This window comes from Solanum pennellii, chromosome 10, assembly GCF_001406875.1.
Source record: "Solanum pennellii chromosome 10, SPENNV200".
Classification (NCBI taxonomy): Eukaryota; Viridiplantae; Streptophyta; class Magnoliopsida; order Solanales; family Solanaceae; genus Solanum; species Solanum pennellii.
In genome coordinates, this window is record NC_028646.1 from 78,509,868 (window position 1) to 78,530,117 (window position 20,250).

The 20,250-nt window shown below is 30.9% G+C and overlaps 1 protein-coding gene across 3 annotated transcripts; it reads right to left on the bottom strand.

Moving 5' to 3' along the window:
- Positions 1–11,641: 11,641 nt before the first annotated feature.
- LOC107002457 (serine/threonine-protein kinase Nek6-like) lies at positions 11,642–19,468 on the bottom strand. Of its 3 annotated transcripts, none has more exons than XM_027912423.1 (15): positions 19,317–19,468; positions 19,172–19,218; positions 18,584–18,703; positions 17,938–18,004; positions 16,514–16,579; positions 15,226–15,272; positions 14,789–14,834; positions 14,602–14,682; positions 14,479–14,521; positions 14,346–14,395; positions 13,966–14,047; positions 13,832–13,881; positions 13,625–13,698; positions 13,499–13,550; positions 11,642–13,200 (listed from the first exon to the last, which is right to left on the bottom strand). In XM_027912423.1, exons 3-15 carry the CDS (start codon positions 18,700–18,702, stop codon positions 11,863–11,865), a joined length of 2,115 nt encoding a protein of 704 aa, XP_027768224.1. In that variant the 5' UTR covers position 18,703; positions 19,172–19,218; positions 19,317–19,468; the 3' UTR covers positions 11,642–11,862. The 3 variants fall into 3 exon arrangements, with proteins under 3 accessions (XP_027768224.1, XP_015055981.1, XP_015055982.1); XM_015200495.2 differs by having other exon boundaries at positions 18,584–18,709; XM_015200496.2 differs by having other exon boundaries at positions 18,584–18,709; positions 19,079–19,218.
- Positions 19,469–20,250: the final 782 nt, after the last annotated feature.

Below are 20,250 nucleotides of genomic sequence, written 5' to 3' on the forward strand. Positions count from 1 at the left end.
TAATAAAATAACAATAAAGAAAAAGACAATAATATATATAGTGACACTTCACCTACCAAATAAAAAGAGTAAACAATATCTTACATACTGATATGTATATATACACAAAAATATACTTCATATATTAAGGAGAACCAGAAAGAAAAAAAAAACATACAAATCTTTTTCTTTATTTTTAAATAAAATAAAAATGGAGAAGATTAATGAGAAAGGAATTTTATGTGTAACTGGTGGAACAGGTTATGTAACATCTTGGTTGGTAATGAGGATACCTCAATATGACTATTATGTTGTATATTATGTTTCTTGTTAGTAAATCATCTCTTATTAATTCTTCATTTTAAGTGAGAGAATATTGTGATAATGGTTTAAAAACACTTAAAATAATTATTTTCGTGTGTTTTATATTTTAGCTATTGGTATGTTGTTCTCTTTTTCTACTTAAACTATAATCATCTGTCTCATTTTATGTAACACTTTTTTAGTCTGTTTCAAAAAGAATGTTATCTTACTATTATTAGAAACAATTTAACATTTAAATTCTACTTTTACCCTTAATGAAATTATTCTTAATCACACAAAATCTAAGGATTGTTTTAAGCCATAAACTACAAAAACTTTTTTTTTTTAAACGCCGTATCAAGTCAAAGTGTGTCACACAAAATAAGACAGAGGAAATACCTAGTTGAGTAGATGTAAGATGATGATGGTTCACGTTGGAAAAAGAACATATTGATGATAATTGGCCTAGTCAGCTTTGACGGAGAAAAGTCTCGAACTCACAAAAAAAATTGATAGTTTGAATGTATATTTGACCATTAAATTTTGAATGTCACTTATTTTTTATGAGAATATTTTTCGTCGTACCAAACATGCCTAATTTTCTTCCATGTTATATGAACTAATTGGAACAAGTATTGCTATGCTATCAGAAGTAGCAAGTTTCCTGAAGAAATTAAATTACTAAATGCATCACAAAAACTTAAAATTTTCACAACAAATCATGCATGAAGATCATGAAAGCTTTTATCTAGCAATTGAAGGGTGCAATGGTGTTATTATTGGTTACTCTATCGATTTTGAGGATAAATACAACGAGCCATCATCGCGATTTTAGGCATTTTGAAGGCATTTTTGGATTCGAAAACAATAAAACAAGTTATATACACTTGTAGTGATGGTGCACTTTGTTTTAATGAAGAAAGTCCAGATATAGTTGATGAAAATTGATGGAGTGATACAAATTTTATCAAAAAATTGAAACTTTCATGAGTTTTTTATTGTATAATTAAGACTTTAATAGAAAAAGAAGCACTAAATTTTGCACAAAACATTTATTTGGATCTTGTATGTGTTAATCATGCTTGGGTTTTTGGCCCATTTATTACTCCTCATTGTCCAATACTAGTTCTTCAATACACGCCCATGATTTTTGTATTTACCTACGTTTTTATGTACTAGTCTTCAGAACGTGCGTTGCACGTTTATTTTAAACTATTTAATATAAATTTTGTACTACAATCAATAATTTGTAAATGGTACATATATAGTATTGTACATGTTCTACACCAATAATTTTATAATGTTCAAATAAGTAACATCTATTTAATTATTTAAACATAAACTTCTTTATATAAATAGAGAACATATTTAACTTAAAATGAATAAGAAGAGAAACATTATAAAAGAACATTTAAAACAATTATGAAAATAACTTTCAAAAACTGACATATTAACATACTTTAGTAAGAAGATCAGATGAGATTTATAAGTTAATTTTCATTTTTAGGTGACTTTAAATAGGAAAATTTTAGGTGAGGGGAGATGAAAGGAAAAAATAAAAGAGACCTATTAGTTTTCTAATTAATTTTGTAACCTTTAGTCTTCACCTTTAATTCATTGAACAATATCATTAGAAGTCTTTTTGTCTTCTTGATAATAATTGTTTCTAACAATTTAATATTAATTAACCATCAACATAAATAAATTGTAACCGGAAGAATTTGATAAATTTGATATTGCTTAATGTTTAATCCTCCCTTATAGTAATTAAAATTTACTATTTAATATTTAGTTAACAATTATTAGACGATTAATATTTTTATATGATATAGGGACAAAATGTAATCTAATTTTTGCCTAATATTCCTTCCACGTTTAGTATATTATTATTATTATTATATTATTATTATTATGATGCTTATTATATGATATGACGGAGATTAAATTAAATATACATATAGATAATAAATGATAAATATTATTAAATTAGATATTTTAATTAGAAATTAATCTAAGGAAGTACAAAAGTTATTAATATTTTTATTATTAAAATGAGACAATTTAATATTTAAATTAACTAATTAAATGTTATTAATCAAATTTCAATTTAGTACAAGGTCAAAATGGTAATTCAACTTTTCACTTTAGAGTTAAGCATATTTAATATTTAATTAATTAGATATTTTATTACTTTTTAATTTAGTATAGGGGCAAAATAGTAATTCAACTTTATACTTTAGAGCTTCATGCTTATAATAATATATGATTGTTAGTATGAATAACTTTTGAAATTTGTAATTACTTGGACAAATATCGAATATGATTTTGGATTCATTCCATTCATCCACGTGGATGATGTTGTTGTTAAAGAATGACAAAAGTCCCACATTGGTGGTTAATGAGATGGGTGGACTCTTTATAAGGCTTGGGCAATCCTCCTCCCTTTGAGCTAGCTTTTGGGGCGTGAATTAGGCGTAAGACCTAATTTTATATGGTATCAGAGCATGGCCCATCTCATCTGGGCGTGAGGTAGATGAGCGTGAGGTGGGGTGTTAAAGAATGACAAAAGTCCCACATCTGTGGTTAATGAGATGGATGGACTCCTTATAAGGCTTGGACATTCCTCCTCCCTTTTTGAACTAGCTTTTGGGGTGTGAGTTAGACATAAGACCTAATTTCACAGTTGCTAGAGCTCATATATTTCTTTTGGAATGTTTAAAAGTTAAAAAGGGAGGTAAATTTGTTCTTGGGTCGATCTTACACTAGATGAATTGTCTCAATTTTAAGAGCTAGGCAAATTGAAAGTTAAGCAGTGGGAATTCTACAGCAGGCAAGTCGATCAAACTCAGAACGGGGAGGGAAAGTTTATTTACAGTTATTGCAGTACGACTTTTCATTTCCTGTTTTCCTCTGGAGAACCAAATTTCAGCTTTTGAGTAAGTTTTTGTTCTTTTTTTATCTGTCGTTTAAGATTTTGATACACTTCTAAATTCCAATTACGTTACTATAAGTGTAATATTATTTATAATTATTGTTATATCAATTTAACAATAATAACAATAATAATAATAATAATAATAATAATAATAATAAATATGAATATCTATAAGCTACGATTTATTTAAATAAAAGTAGGAGTTGTTGATGGATAGTAACATGCTCTGAACATGGTGGTGGTTGGCCTATCTATATTATTATTGGTGAAATATCTTTGAACGTTGAATTTGGACAATACATGTGTGCCATGCTGTTTATGAAGAGAGATCTTTTTTTTATGGTCCATTACAAATATATTTTATTAATTATAACATGTGTCTTCTCAAAATTATTGACAAATATAATAACATAAAATAGAATATAAGTAAATAATACATACAAAAATCTTTATAGAATCTTTGTTCAATCTAAATACAAAAAGACTAAAAAACACTATTTTGGAGGTCTCTAACGAACTGATTGAATTATATCTGAGCAAATTAAATTGATCGAGTTCATAAATACCATCATCAATCAATATGTTAAAATCACTTGATTCTTGTAAATTGATCTTTAAAACCTAAATAAACACTTAAATATCTGCTCCCCTACCCATGCAGAGGTTTCGTAAAATTTTCGCAAAGAAATCATTCAGAAATCAATCACTAAATTATTTATGAATTAACGTACAAAAAATTAAAAATATATATATGTAAATTGACCCCTAAATATCTAAAAATGAACGGTGAAAATTGTGAGAGTAAGTGCTGCACTCCACCAATTCCCTATGGAGGGTTCTGTAGAGATTTTATTAAAAAAAAATGTATAGAAATATCATAAAAATATTTATGACTGTAATTCTTATAAATTGACCCCTAAATATCGTAAAATGACTCTACAAATTGTAAAACTATACATGCTTCTTTTTCAACTCGCTACAAAAGGTTTAATAAATGTTTCGCTATCATCAATAGCTCATATATCACAGAAAATATGTAAATTGCGACAAATCGATACGATAGCTTGAGTGAGAATTGTTGTATGGAATAGGATCAACAGATGCAATTAATAAAACTCACATTCATTTGCAAAATTTCTCAACGAAAATTACAAGGAAAGTAGAGATAGTTAATGAATCAATATATAAACACAAATGAATCAATCGAATAATAGCATTTCGATTACAATAAATCCCCAAATCCAATCACACCAAACATAAAATTGAAAGAAAAAAAATCAAAAATCCATAGCCTGTGGAGTTTCAATTCCTCAACAAAGCAAACATAGAGAAAAGCAGAGAGGTTCCGATCAATACACCGGAAACCGCCACAGAGCATCCAGCTCCGGCATCTGGAGACGGAGCTGGAGCTAAACCAACCTCCTGTGCTGAACTCGCAACGGCAAATAGAACAACAACGAGCACAAAAGCCTCAACGATGCTGCTGCTGAATAGCGCCATTTCAATGATTTTTTAATAATTGTGAAATCGAATTTAGCAGAGAGATGGATAGAAAGAAAGAGTGTGAGGTGAGTGATGAATGAAGTGAAAGAGAATGGGTTTATTTATAGTGAAAAAAAAAAGGGTTACAGCTGGCAAAAGAGGAATTGAGCCGTTGAATTTAACAGCTCAGACGGAGACATTATTATTGATGATGAACTGTCGTTTGGTCTGCCGTTAGAGAGACGTTTTGAATATTTTTCCCGTTGGATTCATAATTGTATGGGTCCACCATTTTTGTAGCTTTGCTTTTTGCTCTGTCTTTGCAGTAAATTCAGGAGGAAAAAGAGGGACCAAGGTAAAAGGAAATAATTACTTTATTACATCTCTTTATGTTTACTTTGAAAATAATAGTATATTTTTATTCTCTCTAAATTAGATAAAGTTTTATTGTGTATGTTATTATTCAGTTCGATTTATTTTATATTTAAGTGATATGTATAGATAATATATCAAATATGTTATTATTGTTAATTGAAAATATATATTTTATATTTAAGTGATATGTATAGAGAAATATGTTGTTATTGTTAATTGAAAAAATATCTAAAAAAGACCAATGGTGATATCAATATATTTAGACGTGTAATTATGGTGTGATATCACAGTTGAAAAGTTGTTAAGTTACACTTGAGGTATTAGAATAGTATTAATAGTGTGATAGTTCTTCTAAGTTACACTTGAGGTATTAGAATAGTATTAATAGTGTGATAGTTCTGGAAGATAATAGTTACTCTCTCCGTTTCAAAAAGAATGATCTTATTTCCTTTTTAATCTGTTTTAAAAAGAATGATCTTTTTTTTTTGGTAACAACTTTGTACGTGGTATGTTTAAGACCACAAGATTAAAGGATAATTTTGTACATTTGACATAATTGTTAATTTAGGACCACATGATCAAAAGTCTTCTATATTTTCTTAAATTCCGTGTCAAGTCAAACTAGATATTTTTTATAAAATGAAGTAAATAAAAGTGATTAGTATCATTTTCATTCTAAGCTGGATTAGCTCAACAACTAATATGAAAATTGATGATTTGTTTAGATGAGTATAAACATAACAAAGTAGTTTTAGTGTGAACCAGGTCAAGAAAAGAAGTGTTCAAACAAAAGTGTCCTAAAAGACTGACCCATTCAATACAACCTATTTGGTTGTAGGATTAGAAATATATTTTTTATAACTATTTGAATGCTAATTAGGAGTACCTCTTAGTTGCAAAATTAAACTTGAATATAACACTTCAAATTATCATAAAGTGGAAAATTTAACCAAAAAGAATTAGTAAAAAACAGAACAAAAACTAACTCAAGGTTCATGAGATACGATTAACCATCTAAATTCACAAAATTCAATAATCATTTTATTGATGCTTAAAAATATAATTGAACTCTATGAGATCGAATTTCAAACAATGAAATTGAATCTCAAGAAAGAAACGAGGTGAAAAGATTGGTTGCACATAGTGATCTTCTTCAAACACCGAGTTCGAAGGTAGAACCAGTGGCAGAGCCACCTTACAACCTCTTCGGCAGAAAAGTTATAGATATCAAATACCATTCAGCTATTTCATGTCTATATTTTTAGATTTCGAATATCGTCACTGAAAATTCTGACTCCGCTACAAGGTAGAAAAAGGGAAGGTGCAATCAATGATCAGAAGATTAGAATTACTAACAGTACCATAAGTTGAAACACTAAAATTTCCCAAAAAAACTTAAAGCTTTCACGGAAATGAGCACTAGTTTCATTTTTTGTTCTTCAAGCTCCAATTTCTCGAGTTATTTGTTATGTTTTTAAGCAAAATACACCAGACATTACAATAACACTGTAGAATTTAACAGCAGAAACACCAATGGAAGACGAAAAATGACAACAAGAGAATCAAGCTTTAATATTAATATATAAATTTATTTCTCATATATACCTCAAAAATAATAGTAGTAATAATACATAACAAACCAATAATCATAGCCAAACTTCCTAAATCCTCTATATAATCAAATCTCGAAAAATCAACGAACAGAAATAATCAACAATACATCAAAACTCAGTTCCTGAAGAGAGCAACAGCGGAAACAAGCAGAGAAGAAGCCACCAAAGCACCAGATTGAGCTAGAGAGAATCCAGCTCCGGCATCAGGTGCCGGTGCTGGAGCCAATCCAATCTCCTGAGCGGAACATGTTGCTGAAAAAACAACAACAATCACTGCAACCAAAACCGACTTGATAATGCTGATTTGTGCCATTTCTACTAGATTTGAACAAAGAAATTGAGAGAATTTTTTTTTGCTTTTTTTGCTTTGAGATGCAGAGTGAATTAGGGTTTGATGGAAATTGAAGAGGAGGAAGGGGGTGAATTTATAGGGAGGAGGAACCGCGTGAAGGGACAGCTGGCAAAAAGAGTTTTTTTTATTGGTCTGTTGATTATGGAAATTTCGGTGCGGGAACTAAACGAGGATTGCGATGGTGTGGTAATCGATAAATATTCTTTTATTTTTAGAGCCCGACTATAAGATTTTTTAAATAATATTTGGAAAAAAATTGGTAAATAATGTTTGTCCATATAATTTGTTATTATTTGATAAATATCTCAAATTTTTAAATATTAATTTTTTCTAGTATTTAGGCAAAATCTCATTATTTGGAATCTTTTGAAAATTAAATTTTTACCCCAAACTTTTATCTTTTACAAAAATATCCTCTATAGTAGTTGCTTGCGTTGTATTACATATTTTTTTTACGTGGAACACCAAAATAGTGATGAAATATTTACTGAATATTAAGTAATGATTTGATTGTTGATGAAAATGATAAAAAAACTGGCTCAAAGTCATGCACTTTGTATGCTTCACGATGTATGTAATGATGTTTGTTGCACTCATTCCAAATTATCACATTGCTCTAGTATCATTGACACTATATGTTATTGTCGTAATGAACATTCAAGTGACTTGTAATACAAACCTATAGTTAATTTTGGTAGTTCTAAAACTTATGGGTATAAATCATATTTTCCTAAAAAGGTAAAATACATTTTTCAAATCATATGGCCAAACAGATTGTGAAATTTCACTCAAATGATATTTGCCAAGAATATTTAGAAATCTATGACTAAACACTAGCTTAATCAAGATATTTTGAGTTTGAACCTTTATTAAGAAGCGTTTTATTCTAATACAAAAAATTTTGCTGTATATAAATTTAAAATTAATTAAATTATAATATAAATATCGAACACCGAATATTAAAAAAAAAATATTGGCGCATGTGAAAGGAGGAATTTGGTAGTGGTGGGTTGCGGCGCTGGAAAAAATAAGGTGGACACGTTGCATATATTATATTACTGGAAATGGCTTGCTTAGCGTTGGACTCTTTCTATATGTGAGTTGTCTTTCTTTTGCTTCCAAATTTAAAAAACAATACTACTCCTTTCGCGTTTTTAATTTTGAATATATACAAGTAGATATTTGATTCGTATAAAGTTGAATAATAAGATATATGAATTTTTATCCTATTTGACATAATATATATAGAACTCAAATTATCATGTAGAATGTTGCGTGAGATTTGTGTATTTATTTGTTTAATTTTATATAAGTTTGAGTGTTTATTTATATATATTTATAGCTAGAAAGTATAAAAGTGAATTGAGACCAAATTTAAGGATATATTTATGTGTTGTGTCTTTTATATAAGTTAGTTTGAAAGGCTTAGAGTTTAAGAGAAAGGAAAAAACTTTTGAAATTTGTGGAATAAAATAAGTGATAGAAGTTTGTGTGGATGTAAATAGTTTTATTAAGATACCCTTCGGAGTGGCCCAGTGGTTTGAGTTTGGGACTTTTATGTTGGAGGTCTCAAATTCGAAAACCCTGGCAAGGGGTTTACCTTCTGGGGTCGAATTCGTTGCACCAGGCTTTCCTAGTGCGGGTTACCTCTCCTATGTGATTTGCGAGCTATTGCATAGGAACGAGGTTTTACCTTGATCGCACCCAAAAAGGTAGCGGCTGCGAATTTTCTTTATCGTCAAAAATAAATAATTTTATTAAAATAAAATAGACATTTTAAAATCGACTAAAAAGAAAAGTGAATCATGTAAAATGAGATTAGGAAGAGTACTAGTATCTACATCCTAATTTATATGATACTTTCTTCTTTTGAGTTAACAAAATAGTAAAAAAATTATATTTGAAATATTAGGTTTTCGTGAATTATTAAGTTAAACTATTAGGTATTTGTATTATTTGGTGGTATTTGTATTATTTGGTGGTACATGATGTACACTCTCTTTTTATATTTAAAAATATAGACAAATAAAGAAATAATTAATAGGTATCATTTTTATTTTCGAGTTTGTACTTAAATTATCAGGTATTTATATATTTTGTATGAATTATCATTAGCTATTTGTAAAAACATACCTCGAAATCAATAAATAAACTTGTATGTCGCCAAAATTCTATGGAAAAATTAAGTTATCATATGCATGTTGACGATTGTGTTTAAACACTTGATCTAGTTAATTTCAAAGTGTATCTAAATACTTGATGATAACTCAAATAAAATTACAAACACTGAACAATAATCTGTTTGAATTATAAGGAATTTCAACTTACAACTCTTTTTAACTTATTTTTATTTATTTTGACTTTAAAATAAATAGTTAAAAACACTTTTTATTTAATTCGATTAAAAATACTTTTACAAGTACAAAATAAGTTAATCAAACGGATTCACATTTACTTTGAAATTCTACTGTTTTTTATTACTTTTTACAAATTTACAAACACAAAATTATAAACAAAAACGCCAATCAACTTATTTTTATACATTACATTAATAACACCAATACAAGCAAATATACTACCAAAAATAACACAACAAAATTACACAAAATTATAGTACTCTCTCAACACACACATATATATATATATATATATTCTCACCAACCATAATTCTCCTTCATAGTAATATTATTCACCATTAATTCCCCTCAAAATCTTCTTATTTTTATTTATTTTCAATGAAATAAAACAACCAACATTGAAAAAATAACTGAAAAACAAACCATTGCCTTAGAAACGGGCAACCCGAATCCGTTGTTGCCCGTTTCCATAGGCGGCGTTGGAGCCACTGCGGTGTCTTGAGCCACCGCAGTGGAAGAGAAAAATAAAATAACTATAATCATGGCTATGGCTAGCAAAAACTTACCATTTTGTGCCATTTTTTGCAAACTATGTTTTATATTGCTTTGTAGTTTTTAGAATAGAAAAGGATTAGTGGAATAATTGTTGTTAGAATAGCCACAATTTATACTATTTTTGCCAAAAGTAACCACTTTTATTTCATTTTGTTGTTTTTAAAAAATTTTGATTGGGTGAAATTTAAGGTATAGTCTTTTTACTCACGAAATGTGGGAACCACAAATGTGAAACCTCAGGTGAGCAATAGGCCTCTCATCTTACTAAAAAATAAAGAAAAAGTTTGATATCTGTATTAGAGTCTGATTAATTTAAATTTGTATCCCGTAAAGTTTGTTCCGGAGAAAACTTTCTAACGAATTAGAAAATCATAATCAAAGCTTGAAATTGAGATATATAATTAAAAAAAGAGAAGTCTCGTCCGCGGTTCTATATTATTTATTAGTCTCATAGTATAACAAATTGCACTCTCTTTTATGTATAGAAGTTCAACTTTCTATTGGAACTTGGTGAGAAGTGATTTTCTTGTAGTCCTCATCACAACAATAGAAATTGACATTTGAATTTCTTCCAATGCATCTGTCTAGAAAAATCTACATTATTTCTATTGTTAAAACAATATTTTTTTAAATTTTATTAAATATGAGCGAGTTAAATATTTCATTCTTGTTTATCTAATCCATGGATACACATATTCGATCTCATTCATCCATTTGCCAAACACTAATAGGGATACACACTCTTTTAGGCAGGCGAGAGTGAAAGAAAAATAATATAGTTATAATAACGAGTTGATTTCTCATACTGATCACTTAAGGGATAGTTATTATCTTAAAAAGTCACTCTGCTTGATTCACAGAAAGTGATTTATCTGAAAGGGAAAAGGGTCTATATACCCCTCAACTTTGTCATTTAGAGCTGATATACCCCTTGTTATGAAAGTGGTTCATATATACCCCTACTTGTAAACAAATGGCTCACATATACCCTTTTCCTCTAACGGAAATGAAAAAAAAATTTAATCTAAATTTTTATTTTTTTTTCTAAAAAATATAATCCCATATGAGTAAATTTAATCCTCGTCAAACATATTTTTTTGACTTTTTTTTAATGACTAATTTATAATTATTATTTTGATAATCAAATTTATTTATGTTTCACTAATATTCTTGTAAAACTTATTGTAGATGACCAAATTTTTTCTTCGAATACGAAATTAAATTACAATACACACAAAAAAAATAGTTTAATTTTTTATTCTTTAAACTAAGGAATGAAAGAAAAAAACAAAATAAGAATAAGAAATTCAAATAATTATAATAAAAAAAGTCAAAAAATAATTTATGTATGAAAAAAATTAAAATATACCTTGAACTTTGATAGAAGAATCATATATACCCCTAAATAATTTTAAAAAAAAATTTAGAAGTAATAAATATAAATTTAAAACTAATTTTTTAACTTCCGTTAAATGAAGGGTATATGTGCGCCATTTTGTAACGGCAGGGGTATATGTGAACCGTTTATATAATGGTAAGGGGATATATGAGCTACTTTTATAACGAGGGTATATCAGCTCCAAATGACAAAGTTGAGCGGTATATCAGACTCTTTTCCCTATCTGAAATAATAATTATTAGGTAAGTGACCGTCTAAGAAATCCAACTGCTATAATAACACAATCATGTCTAAGAAGCTGAGGAAATGTGGAAAATATCATAGAGTAGAAATCAACTAAGAAAGTACATTATAATCTTCACAACTTCATCAACTGTCCTACAACAATAGAATCAAAACTAAGGGAAGCTCGACTACGTCGAGCCTCTAGCATAATTTAGTTCAACAACACTTGCTAATTTACGTAAAATAGGAGCTCATTCGATAGGAAAAAAAACATATTTTGTGCAATATCATGACCCCTTGGACAATTTTTGTGCAGTCATGAGACTTTTAGTCAACCAGATTGCTGTCTCTCTAGATGACATTCCATCATCTCCGAATGGTTTCAACACACCAGCAAGCTCATCGATTTTTTCCTGCTTAAGTAGTCGTGCACAGACCTCCAAAAGAGACTCTAAAGCTTCAGCTCTTTGTAAAGTAGGATTCCCCCAATCGTCTTTGTCCTCCTTACTAGCTAACGCGGCTAGTGACTTGAGCTGTGACACCTTATCATCCAGTGCTCGAAGAGCATCTTTCTTGGACTGTTTGCTGTCACAAACCATGGTTGTTTTCTTTTCTAGCTCGTCTTTATGTAGAAGTGAACCATCACTTTCAGATGACATGCAGTCAATAGTAACTTCTATACACTCGCTACCATTTTCAGTTTCAGCAGCATAGCATCTTGGTGCTGCCTCTGTATCTGGTTTTGCTGGCTGTGAATTTGATGAAGTGCTTTCTTCATCATAGCATCGTGTTTTATCGTTGGATCTTCCATTAGACAATGTCATTCTGCTACACTTTTCGGAGATACATTCTACTATATCTGCTTCCTCATTGTCCAGTGGACTGCTCAACACCTCAAGTTCTTTTGTCTTGCTACTCTTCCTATCATCCTCTTCAAATCGTCTAACATGCTCCGGAGAAGCATGCTCTTGTTCCTCGGACCATATTTTTGCCCTTGAACTTGAAGAGCTTGGAGTGATAGTAGTTTCTGCTTGCGAGATGGTCTCCGGTTGATCATATCCATTGCAAACAGCTGCCTCACTCATCTCCCCACTTTTAGAATCCTCACTATCTTGAGAGATCCTAACTGAGTAGCTTGTTGGATCAACTCTCTTAGTCTCAATTTTAGCTCGGAACGTGTTATAATTATCTGACAAGTTTCTTGGCTGGACATTATCACTTTCATCAAAGTAAAGGACAGTTCTTTTCTCTTTTAACTTCAGCTGTCTGTCTCTGCTATCTCTCGGAGTGATGGATTTTCCAGGTGATGGTCGTGTTTTCTCTTTCGTGCTGCTTGGGGACTTCACAGGAAGAAACACAGATGAAGGGTTGTGACACGACAAGAGGTTATCTGATAAGTTTCTTGGCTGGATGTTATCACTTTCATTGAAGTAAAGGACAGTTCTTTTCTCTTTTAGCTTCAGCTGTCTGTCTTTGCTCTCTCTTGGACTGACAGATTTTCCAGGGGATGATCGTGTTTTCTCTTTCGTGCTGCTCGGTGACTTCACAGGAAGGAACACAGATGAAGGGTTGTGACATAAGAGGAGGTATGGTTGCAAATGTTGATGCCTTAACAACTCGGCAGCCTATAAATTGAGGTAAAAATCATATCAAGATGAATCTCAATTTAATACCAATTTGTTTGTAGAGTTTAAGAAAGTAAAAGAAGATTTTTGAATCTTGTGGTCTTAAACTAAAGATATGCAGAATGTACTAAAATGTCATTTTATCTTGTCGTCTTAAACTCGTAATGTGGAAAGTTAGATATAAAAAGTTGACAAAAAAGAAGAGGCATTCCTTTTTAAACGTACTTATAAGGAAAGAAAGAAAAACAAATTGAAAGGGAGGGAATAACACATTTGAACATATACAGCTTGCACTCACTGTAGGTCTGTGTTCTGGATTTTTCCTTAGCATGCTTTTGATTATCTGTTTCCTGCAAGATTAAATCCGCTTTGTCAATCGAATGATTTGTTATACTTGTAGCATGACGAGAAGAAAGGAACTTACAAGGTGGAGGAGTATATAATCGGAATTGGTGAGAACAAACCCCGGTTTATTTTGTTGATAAGTGCAGTCTTGTCCTGTTGGATTTATATCTTGTCAGCAGATCATATAGAAAACATCAGAATAAAGAATGTCTACATTTTTATCATAACAAGGATAACTTTTCGAGGTATTGTTTACAAAGTTCAGATAGCTGAAAATTCAACTTACAGCAGCTCTAAATGGTGGTTGATGTGCAGCAATCTCAAACATGCAGCATCCTAAAATCATGTAAACGTGTTATACCAGTATAGGTGACATTATGTGAAGAGTGGAAATACATTGCTTTATGTCAAATTTCTTACCAAGTGACCATATATCAGATTTGTAGCCATAGGGTATACCAGAAAGGAGCTCAGGGCACATGCCGTTCGGAGTGCCAGGTACCTGTTTGAGCCAACAAAGTTATTGCATGATACAAGTTCCAAAATTAAGGATCAGCTGTACAACTTGTCTTTTTTTCAAATGCGTTAAGCTAGCTGGTGTGGCGGCGGGAGCTTTGTAACATGATGCCTACCACAATTTTTTTTTTTTATGTAATGAAAGATGACTACCACAGCTTTTTGTCCCTACGACCGAAAATAAAAGCAACTTAGGTTTTCTCAGTCTTGGATCAATTGTTTATGTGATAATAGTTGGTTGGGAGTAAGTAAGAGATGCATTTTGCTACTAGAGAAACTCATACCACGGAAGCAAGGCCTTCTGCATCGAGCAATTTTGCTAAGCCAAAATCACCTGTTAAAATCAAGTGAATTTGATTATGGATAATAAAGAAGCAAAGACGCCCCACTCGAGCAATTTTGTCCGGGCATTCTTACCTAACCTGATGTCGTTATCCTTTGTGATGAATATGTTACATAACTGGATTCGAAATAGTTCATGTTAAAAACATTTCATACTAAGAAGGCTTTTCTATTTCACTGATTACAGCATGTTTATACCTTGAGGTCTCTATGCTGAACACGTTTGGAATGCAGATACTCCAAAGCTAACAATAGCTGAGTCAGCCATTTGCAGAGTTTCTACGGATGCAGGAAACAACACAAAACAAAAACACATTATCTTTAAGCTCCAGGAAGGCGCAAAGCAGCTTCGGAGTTATTGAGATTTGAGATTGCATTTAACTACCTCTTCAGGGAAAAATGCTCCTCTAGACTTCTTTATGATCTCTGCCCTGAATACCAGGAAAAAAAATATGCCACTATCCTTAGATAACACCGAAAAGGAATTCTATAATCATCCAATTCATTTCTTATTTTCAACTTCATTACCCTCTCTATTTTTAGTGGTAGTATTACTATTTGGAGAGCAAACAGTTAACTCTTTACTGCAAAAGTTTCGGATATCTTAAAAATAATTTTCACTATAAGAACTCTATATATACTCCCACACAAGTGGGGTCTGGAGAGGGTCGTGTCACGTGTGCACGCAGACCTTACCCTACCTTGTGAAGGTAGAGAGATTGTTTCTGATAGACCCTCGGCTCAAGTAAAGCATATAAGCAGGTTGGAAAAGAAAATATAGTAGTGAAGGGAAATGTTAGCACATCAAGGATAATCACTCACACATTTCCATCTTCGCAATAATCGGCGACGATGCATATACAGCTTTCCTGAAAGAAAAAGAAAGTCAAGATTTTCTCTGGTGCGGCTTATGTATTAGACTAGTCTCCGGGCACGTGCGTTGCACGTGTATCCCAAATAAAAATCAATAAAAAAAATAAATGAAAACGTATATAATAAACTATTAGGAGAATTATGATATTTTTTTCGAGTGTTCTTTCGATATTTTCGATCTACTGCACATTAGATAAGTCTCCAAAGCTTACCCATTTATAAGCAATTAAATATACAGACAGTCATCAACAAGTAAAATTTCCAAGAAAGACACATCAAGTTAAAGAATTAAAAAGGGAAAATGCGACGTTACTTAAAGTCATCTTGTATCCTTAATGTGTGTCGTTACAAATGTAACTACTTCCTTAAAAACTTTCAGATATACCCAGACTTACATTTACAGGCTTACAACTACTATCCATCACTGTTAGAGAAGACTTGGAGTCGCTACATTTGTTGAAGAAAATGTGATATATTTTGCTAGCAAACAGCTGCAATTTCAATTTATTATTAATAGTTTAAAAGTTTAAACATGGTTTCTTTTCTGTGGGAAGCTATGCGTAGAGAGTTTCAAAGAGAGTTGATCATCATTCAGCATCAAACCATATGTGTACAACAACATTCAATTTTTGATATGTGTGATTATACCTTTCAAGCTATTTATTTTACCTATTAAAAAAATTAGAAAGTTATCATTCAAATGAAGTTAGCAAATCAAACGGAAAAATCTAGACTTAATAAGATTGTACCTGAAAATTAGAAGACATTTTTGTACCCACTTAACAATGGAAGCTTGTGTTGAATGACTAATATTGAGTATGTTTATATAGTGTAGTCTTGAAGATTTGTTGATAAAAACTCTTTTACATTCCTCAATTACTTAATTTGATCCCTTTCAACTTCTCATAATTAGCAAAATACGTTTCAACTTCTATATTAATTGAAACTTTATTAGTGTTCATCCTATTTGGTTGTTTCACACATAGTAATTGAATAGACTGCTGAACTTCTCATTTTGCTCCTCTATTATGTAATTTAATAGTAACTATTTAATTAGATATTTAATTTATATTTGGGTAAAGTATTTTATTACTTTTTAATTTAGTATAGGGACAAAGTAGTAATTCAACTTTACACTTTAGAGCTTCATGCTTATAATAATATATGATAATTGCTAATATAAAGGCTACTGATTGCACTTTCAGATCCTGTAAGAAAAATCTGGATGATAGGATACCTTGTCCACCCAAGCATCTTTGTACTCAAACATATATGGATGGTTGAGTTTAGCTATCAAATTCATCTGCAACAGAAAAACAACTGTATACCATCAGATAGAAGATATTTTTCAAGCATATCTTGCCACCAAGTTAAACTTTTCATATAATCAATCATAAGATGAGTTAAGATTTTGTATCTAAATGTGTTTGGGTTCAAAAGCAAGACTGAAGTAACTATTTGGTGACAACTTCTTCCACTCGACATACAAGTGTGTCCATAGTCTACATTATCCGCTTCTACAAACTAGAGTTATTCATAAAAGGGAAGTCTTGGGTGCAAAGTACTAACTGGTCCTTCTTTTCGGTTTTGTTGAGGGCAAAGAAAACTACTTCACTTGTGACTCCCAAAAGAAAGTTATAAATTTTTACTTCTGTTGACTCCTACTTGTCAGCTCATGTCATTTTTTATTGGAACTCGCAAGCTCGTTCCAAAAGCTTTATCCTTAAAACTCAAACTTTGAGTTAATACACTCGGACCTATATTTTTTCCTGTTGAGACAATCTTCTCCAAAACATAAGCTCATTGGGTGCACCTTGGCCTTCACACAGAGAAGATATCGACAATGGTGTTTAATGCCTACTTTACTGATTATAGGTTTCCACCAATAGACCTCATAGAATGCTCCACTTATTTCCTCAATGTATTGGCCAGGACTATCACTCTTTTACATAGTCCAGCAGTTTTATCCCATGATTCAACAATGAAGAGAAACTTCTTCAAGAAATAAGGTTTAGCATGGAAAACACCCCTCCATAATATACAATAACATTAAATCGTGAAAATGTTGATACCAATGAAAGAATGATTTGGTATGAGAGTGATGATCCAGGACGTTTCGACAAATGCACCAATTGAAATAGCAGATTGTCATGCAAATTAAACTGGCAATCTTTGCTTAATTTCACCTTGTGTTAGAAGCAACTGGAGTAGAAAATAAAATTAGCTTAAGGAATCACATTAAGGATGGTTAGAGAGACATTGATGAGGCTGGTTAGGAGAGATGTGAACAACACAGATAACAATCATTGGATTGTTGGCAGGTACCATTAGACCATCAAGAAAATGGGGCAAAAAAAATTATAGAAACAGAATAAGATAAGTACATAAAAATAGGTTTGTAAAAATTTTTATGACGGAACACCTCATACAATGTGGCTCGCTATCGAAACTATGAGGAAAACTATCCAACTAGACAATCTAAAAGACTAGATTGCTGATTTGAAACACAGGAAAAAGTCATAGATCTGGGGACATTTCATAGTTGGCTAAAGCTTGTGATCAGCCAACTCAAAGAATAATGACCTGAATATTATTGGTCTTCAATTAACATTAGTACTAATTATTTCACAGAACAAAATTAAGAGAAGCATTTGAAATGACCTCCTGATGTGCAGTGCGCTTGGACTTTTCTGTTTGTTTTGCTAATGGAATCTTCTTCAGAACATACCTACAAGGAAAAGGAAAATCAGAACTCCACAAAATTGGATTTACATCACTTGTCTATAAGTCAAAGTAGTTGTTTTATTGAAAGAATGATAAGTCAAGATAATCTTTTTCATCATAATTACACAAGTCAACAACTTGGATGTTAATATACAGCAGATTCAGTTCTACTTGTGAGCAACTTTGCATCAGTAAGAAATAGGATCATTTACGGTTTTATTCTCAAGTACACTGCATTTTGAGTTCCTTAGTTTCTGTTCTTTGATGAACACTAACTAACAGAAACAATCAAACTTAAAGTAGAAGAAAGATTATTGGCACAAAACAAGTGTTCCTCTATTTTCTTATCGTAGATCGGACCAGCCTATATATTTGGCTGAAACCATACTTCATGAGACTGAAGTTCAGAAAAGCAGATGCCAAGTTCAACAAATTTGTAGAAATGCTTATCAGAAACCTTAGAGATACAGTAAAAATAGACATCCAGTTCCTACATGAAGCAAAATCCAAACTAAGACATAAAATGGTCTCTCAGAATAAACAAGAAATATAAGGGGGAGGGTTCCAGTACATATGAGCTTACTTCTTCTTCTCAGTTCGATGGAGAACAAGAAATGCAGTTCCAAAAGTTCTTTTTCCCAACTGTTCTAACACTTCATAATCATCAACCTTGTTATCAGTATCACTCTTCTGAGTCTCCATTCTGCCACTAAAACAACAAACATTACACTGTTTAGCCAAATTACAATTAAAGATTCAATATTTCTGTTAATTGAACTGATTCTTGAACTCACCCAACTCAAAACTCAGGCAAACATTACATTTTAGAGTATTTAACAACAAAACTACAGCTAAAGATCCAATCTTTCTTTTAAAAACTGACTCTTGAACTGACCCAACTCAAAACGTAGGCAAACATTACACTTCACAACAAAATTACAGTTAAAGATTCAATCTTTCTGTTAATTGAACTGATACTTGAGCTCACCCAACTCAAAACTTAAGCAAACATTACACTTAACAACAAACTACAGCTAAAGATTCAATCTTTCTTTTAAAAACTGATTCTTGAACTCACCCAACTCAAAATTTAGGCAAACATTACCCTTCACAACAAAATTACAGCTAAAGATTCAATCTTTCTGTCAATTGAACTGATTCTTGAACTCACCCAACTCAAAACTTGAGCAAATCTTTACAGGGTCAACAATGAAATCCCTGCAACAACAACAACAAAAGCAAATCTTCACTACATTCCAGCCAAAAAAAAGGAACTTTTTGAGAGTAAACTAAGCAAAACTGCAACTACTACTTACTGTAAGTGTGTTGTGTGAGAGGAAATGAGAGGGCCCTGAGAAGGAGGATCTGTTGTGTAGGGGCTAAGATTTTAGGAAGGCAACAATACTAATTAAAGCAGCATTGGATTCGCCAATATCTATATATTACTATAGTTTTATAATAGAAAAATTTAATCCATACTGAAAACACATAAAAATGAAACAGAAAAAAAATAAAGTTAATTAATTCAAATGCTGACATTAACATAATGCACTAAATCTATGGTGATTTTGGTAGTACGTACGAAAATAGTGTTGGATAAAAGTATTATTATTAAAATAATTATAATAACAATATATATATATATATATATATAAAATGAAATATCAGGTGTAGTCTGAGAGGTTAGTAGACTTATAAAGAGATTATTTCCCTGAGATATTCGATTCAAATGTAATAAATTTATCTATAATGAAAAAGGAAATATGGAAAAGAGTATAGCAGGTAATAAGATAATACCGCAATTTTATTTTATATGACCGTATTTAATAATATTTAATTTTATTACATTATATTACAATGTTAAATTCAGATAAATAAATTGAAATAAAAAAGGCATTTCAATCGAGACATATAATTATTATAAATTGGCAAAAGGTGTGCATGAGGTAAATTATAATTTTATAATATAAAAAAAAACAAAGAATTTAACTTTTTGGCAAAAATATTAAAAATTCATTTGCCTTTATTTATTTCACAAGGGGAATGGAATATTTTGTTAGGTCATTGTCATAATGTCACCAATCACCATCTTCAACTACTAGTCTATTATACTATTATTTCTTTAAAATATTATTAAAAGTAATAAAATTGGTATTATCTCTTTAATTATTTTTCTTTATTTAGGCTATTAGCAGCCTATATTTGCATCTGATTGACAATTATTATCATTGAACATGTAATATTTCTGGT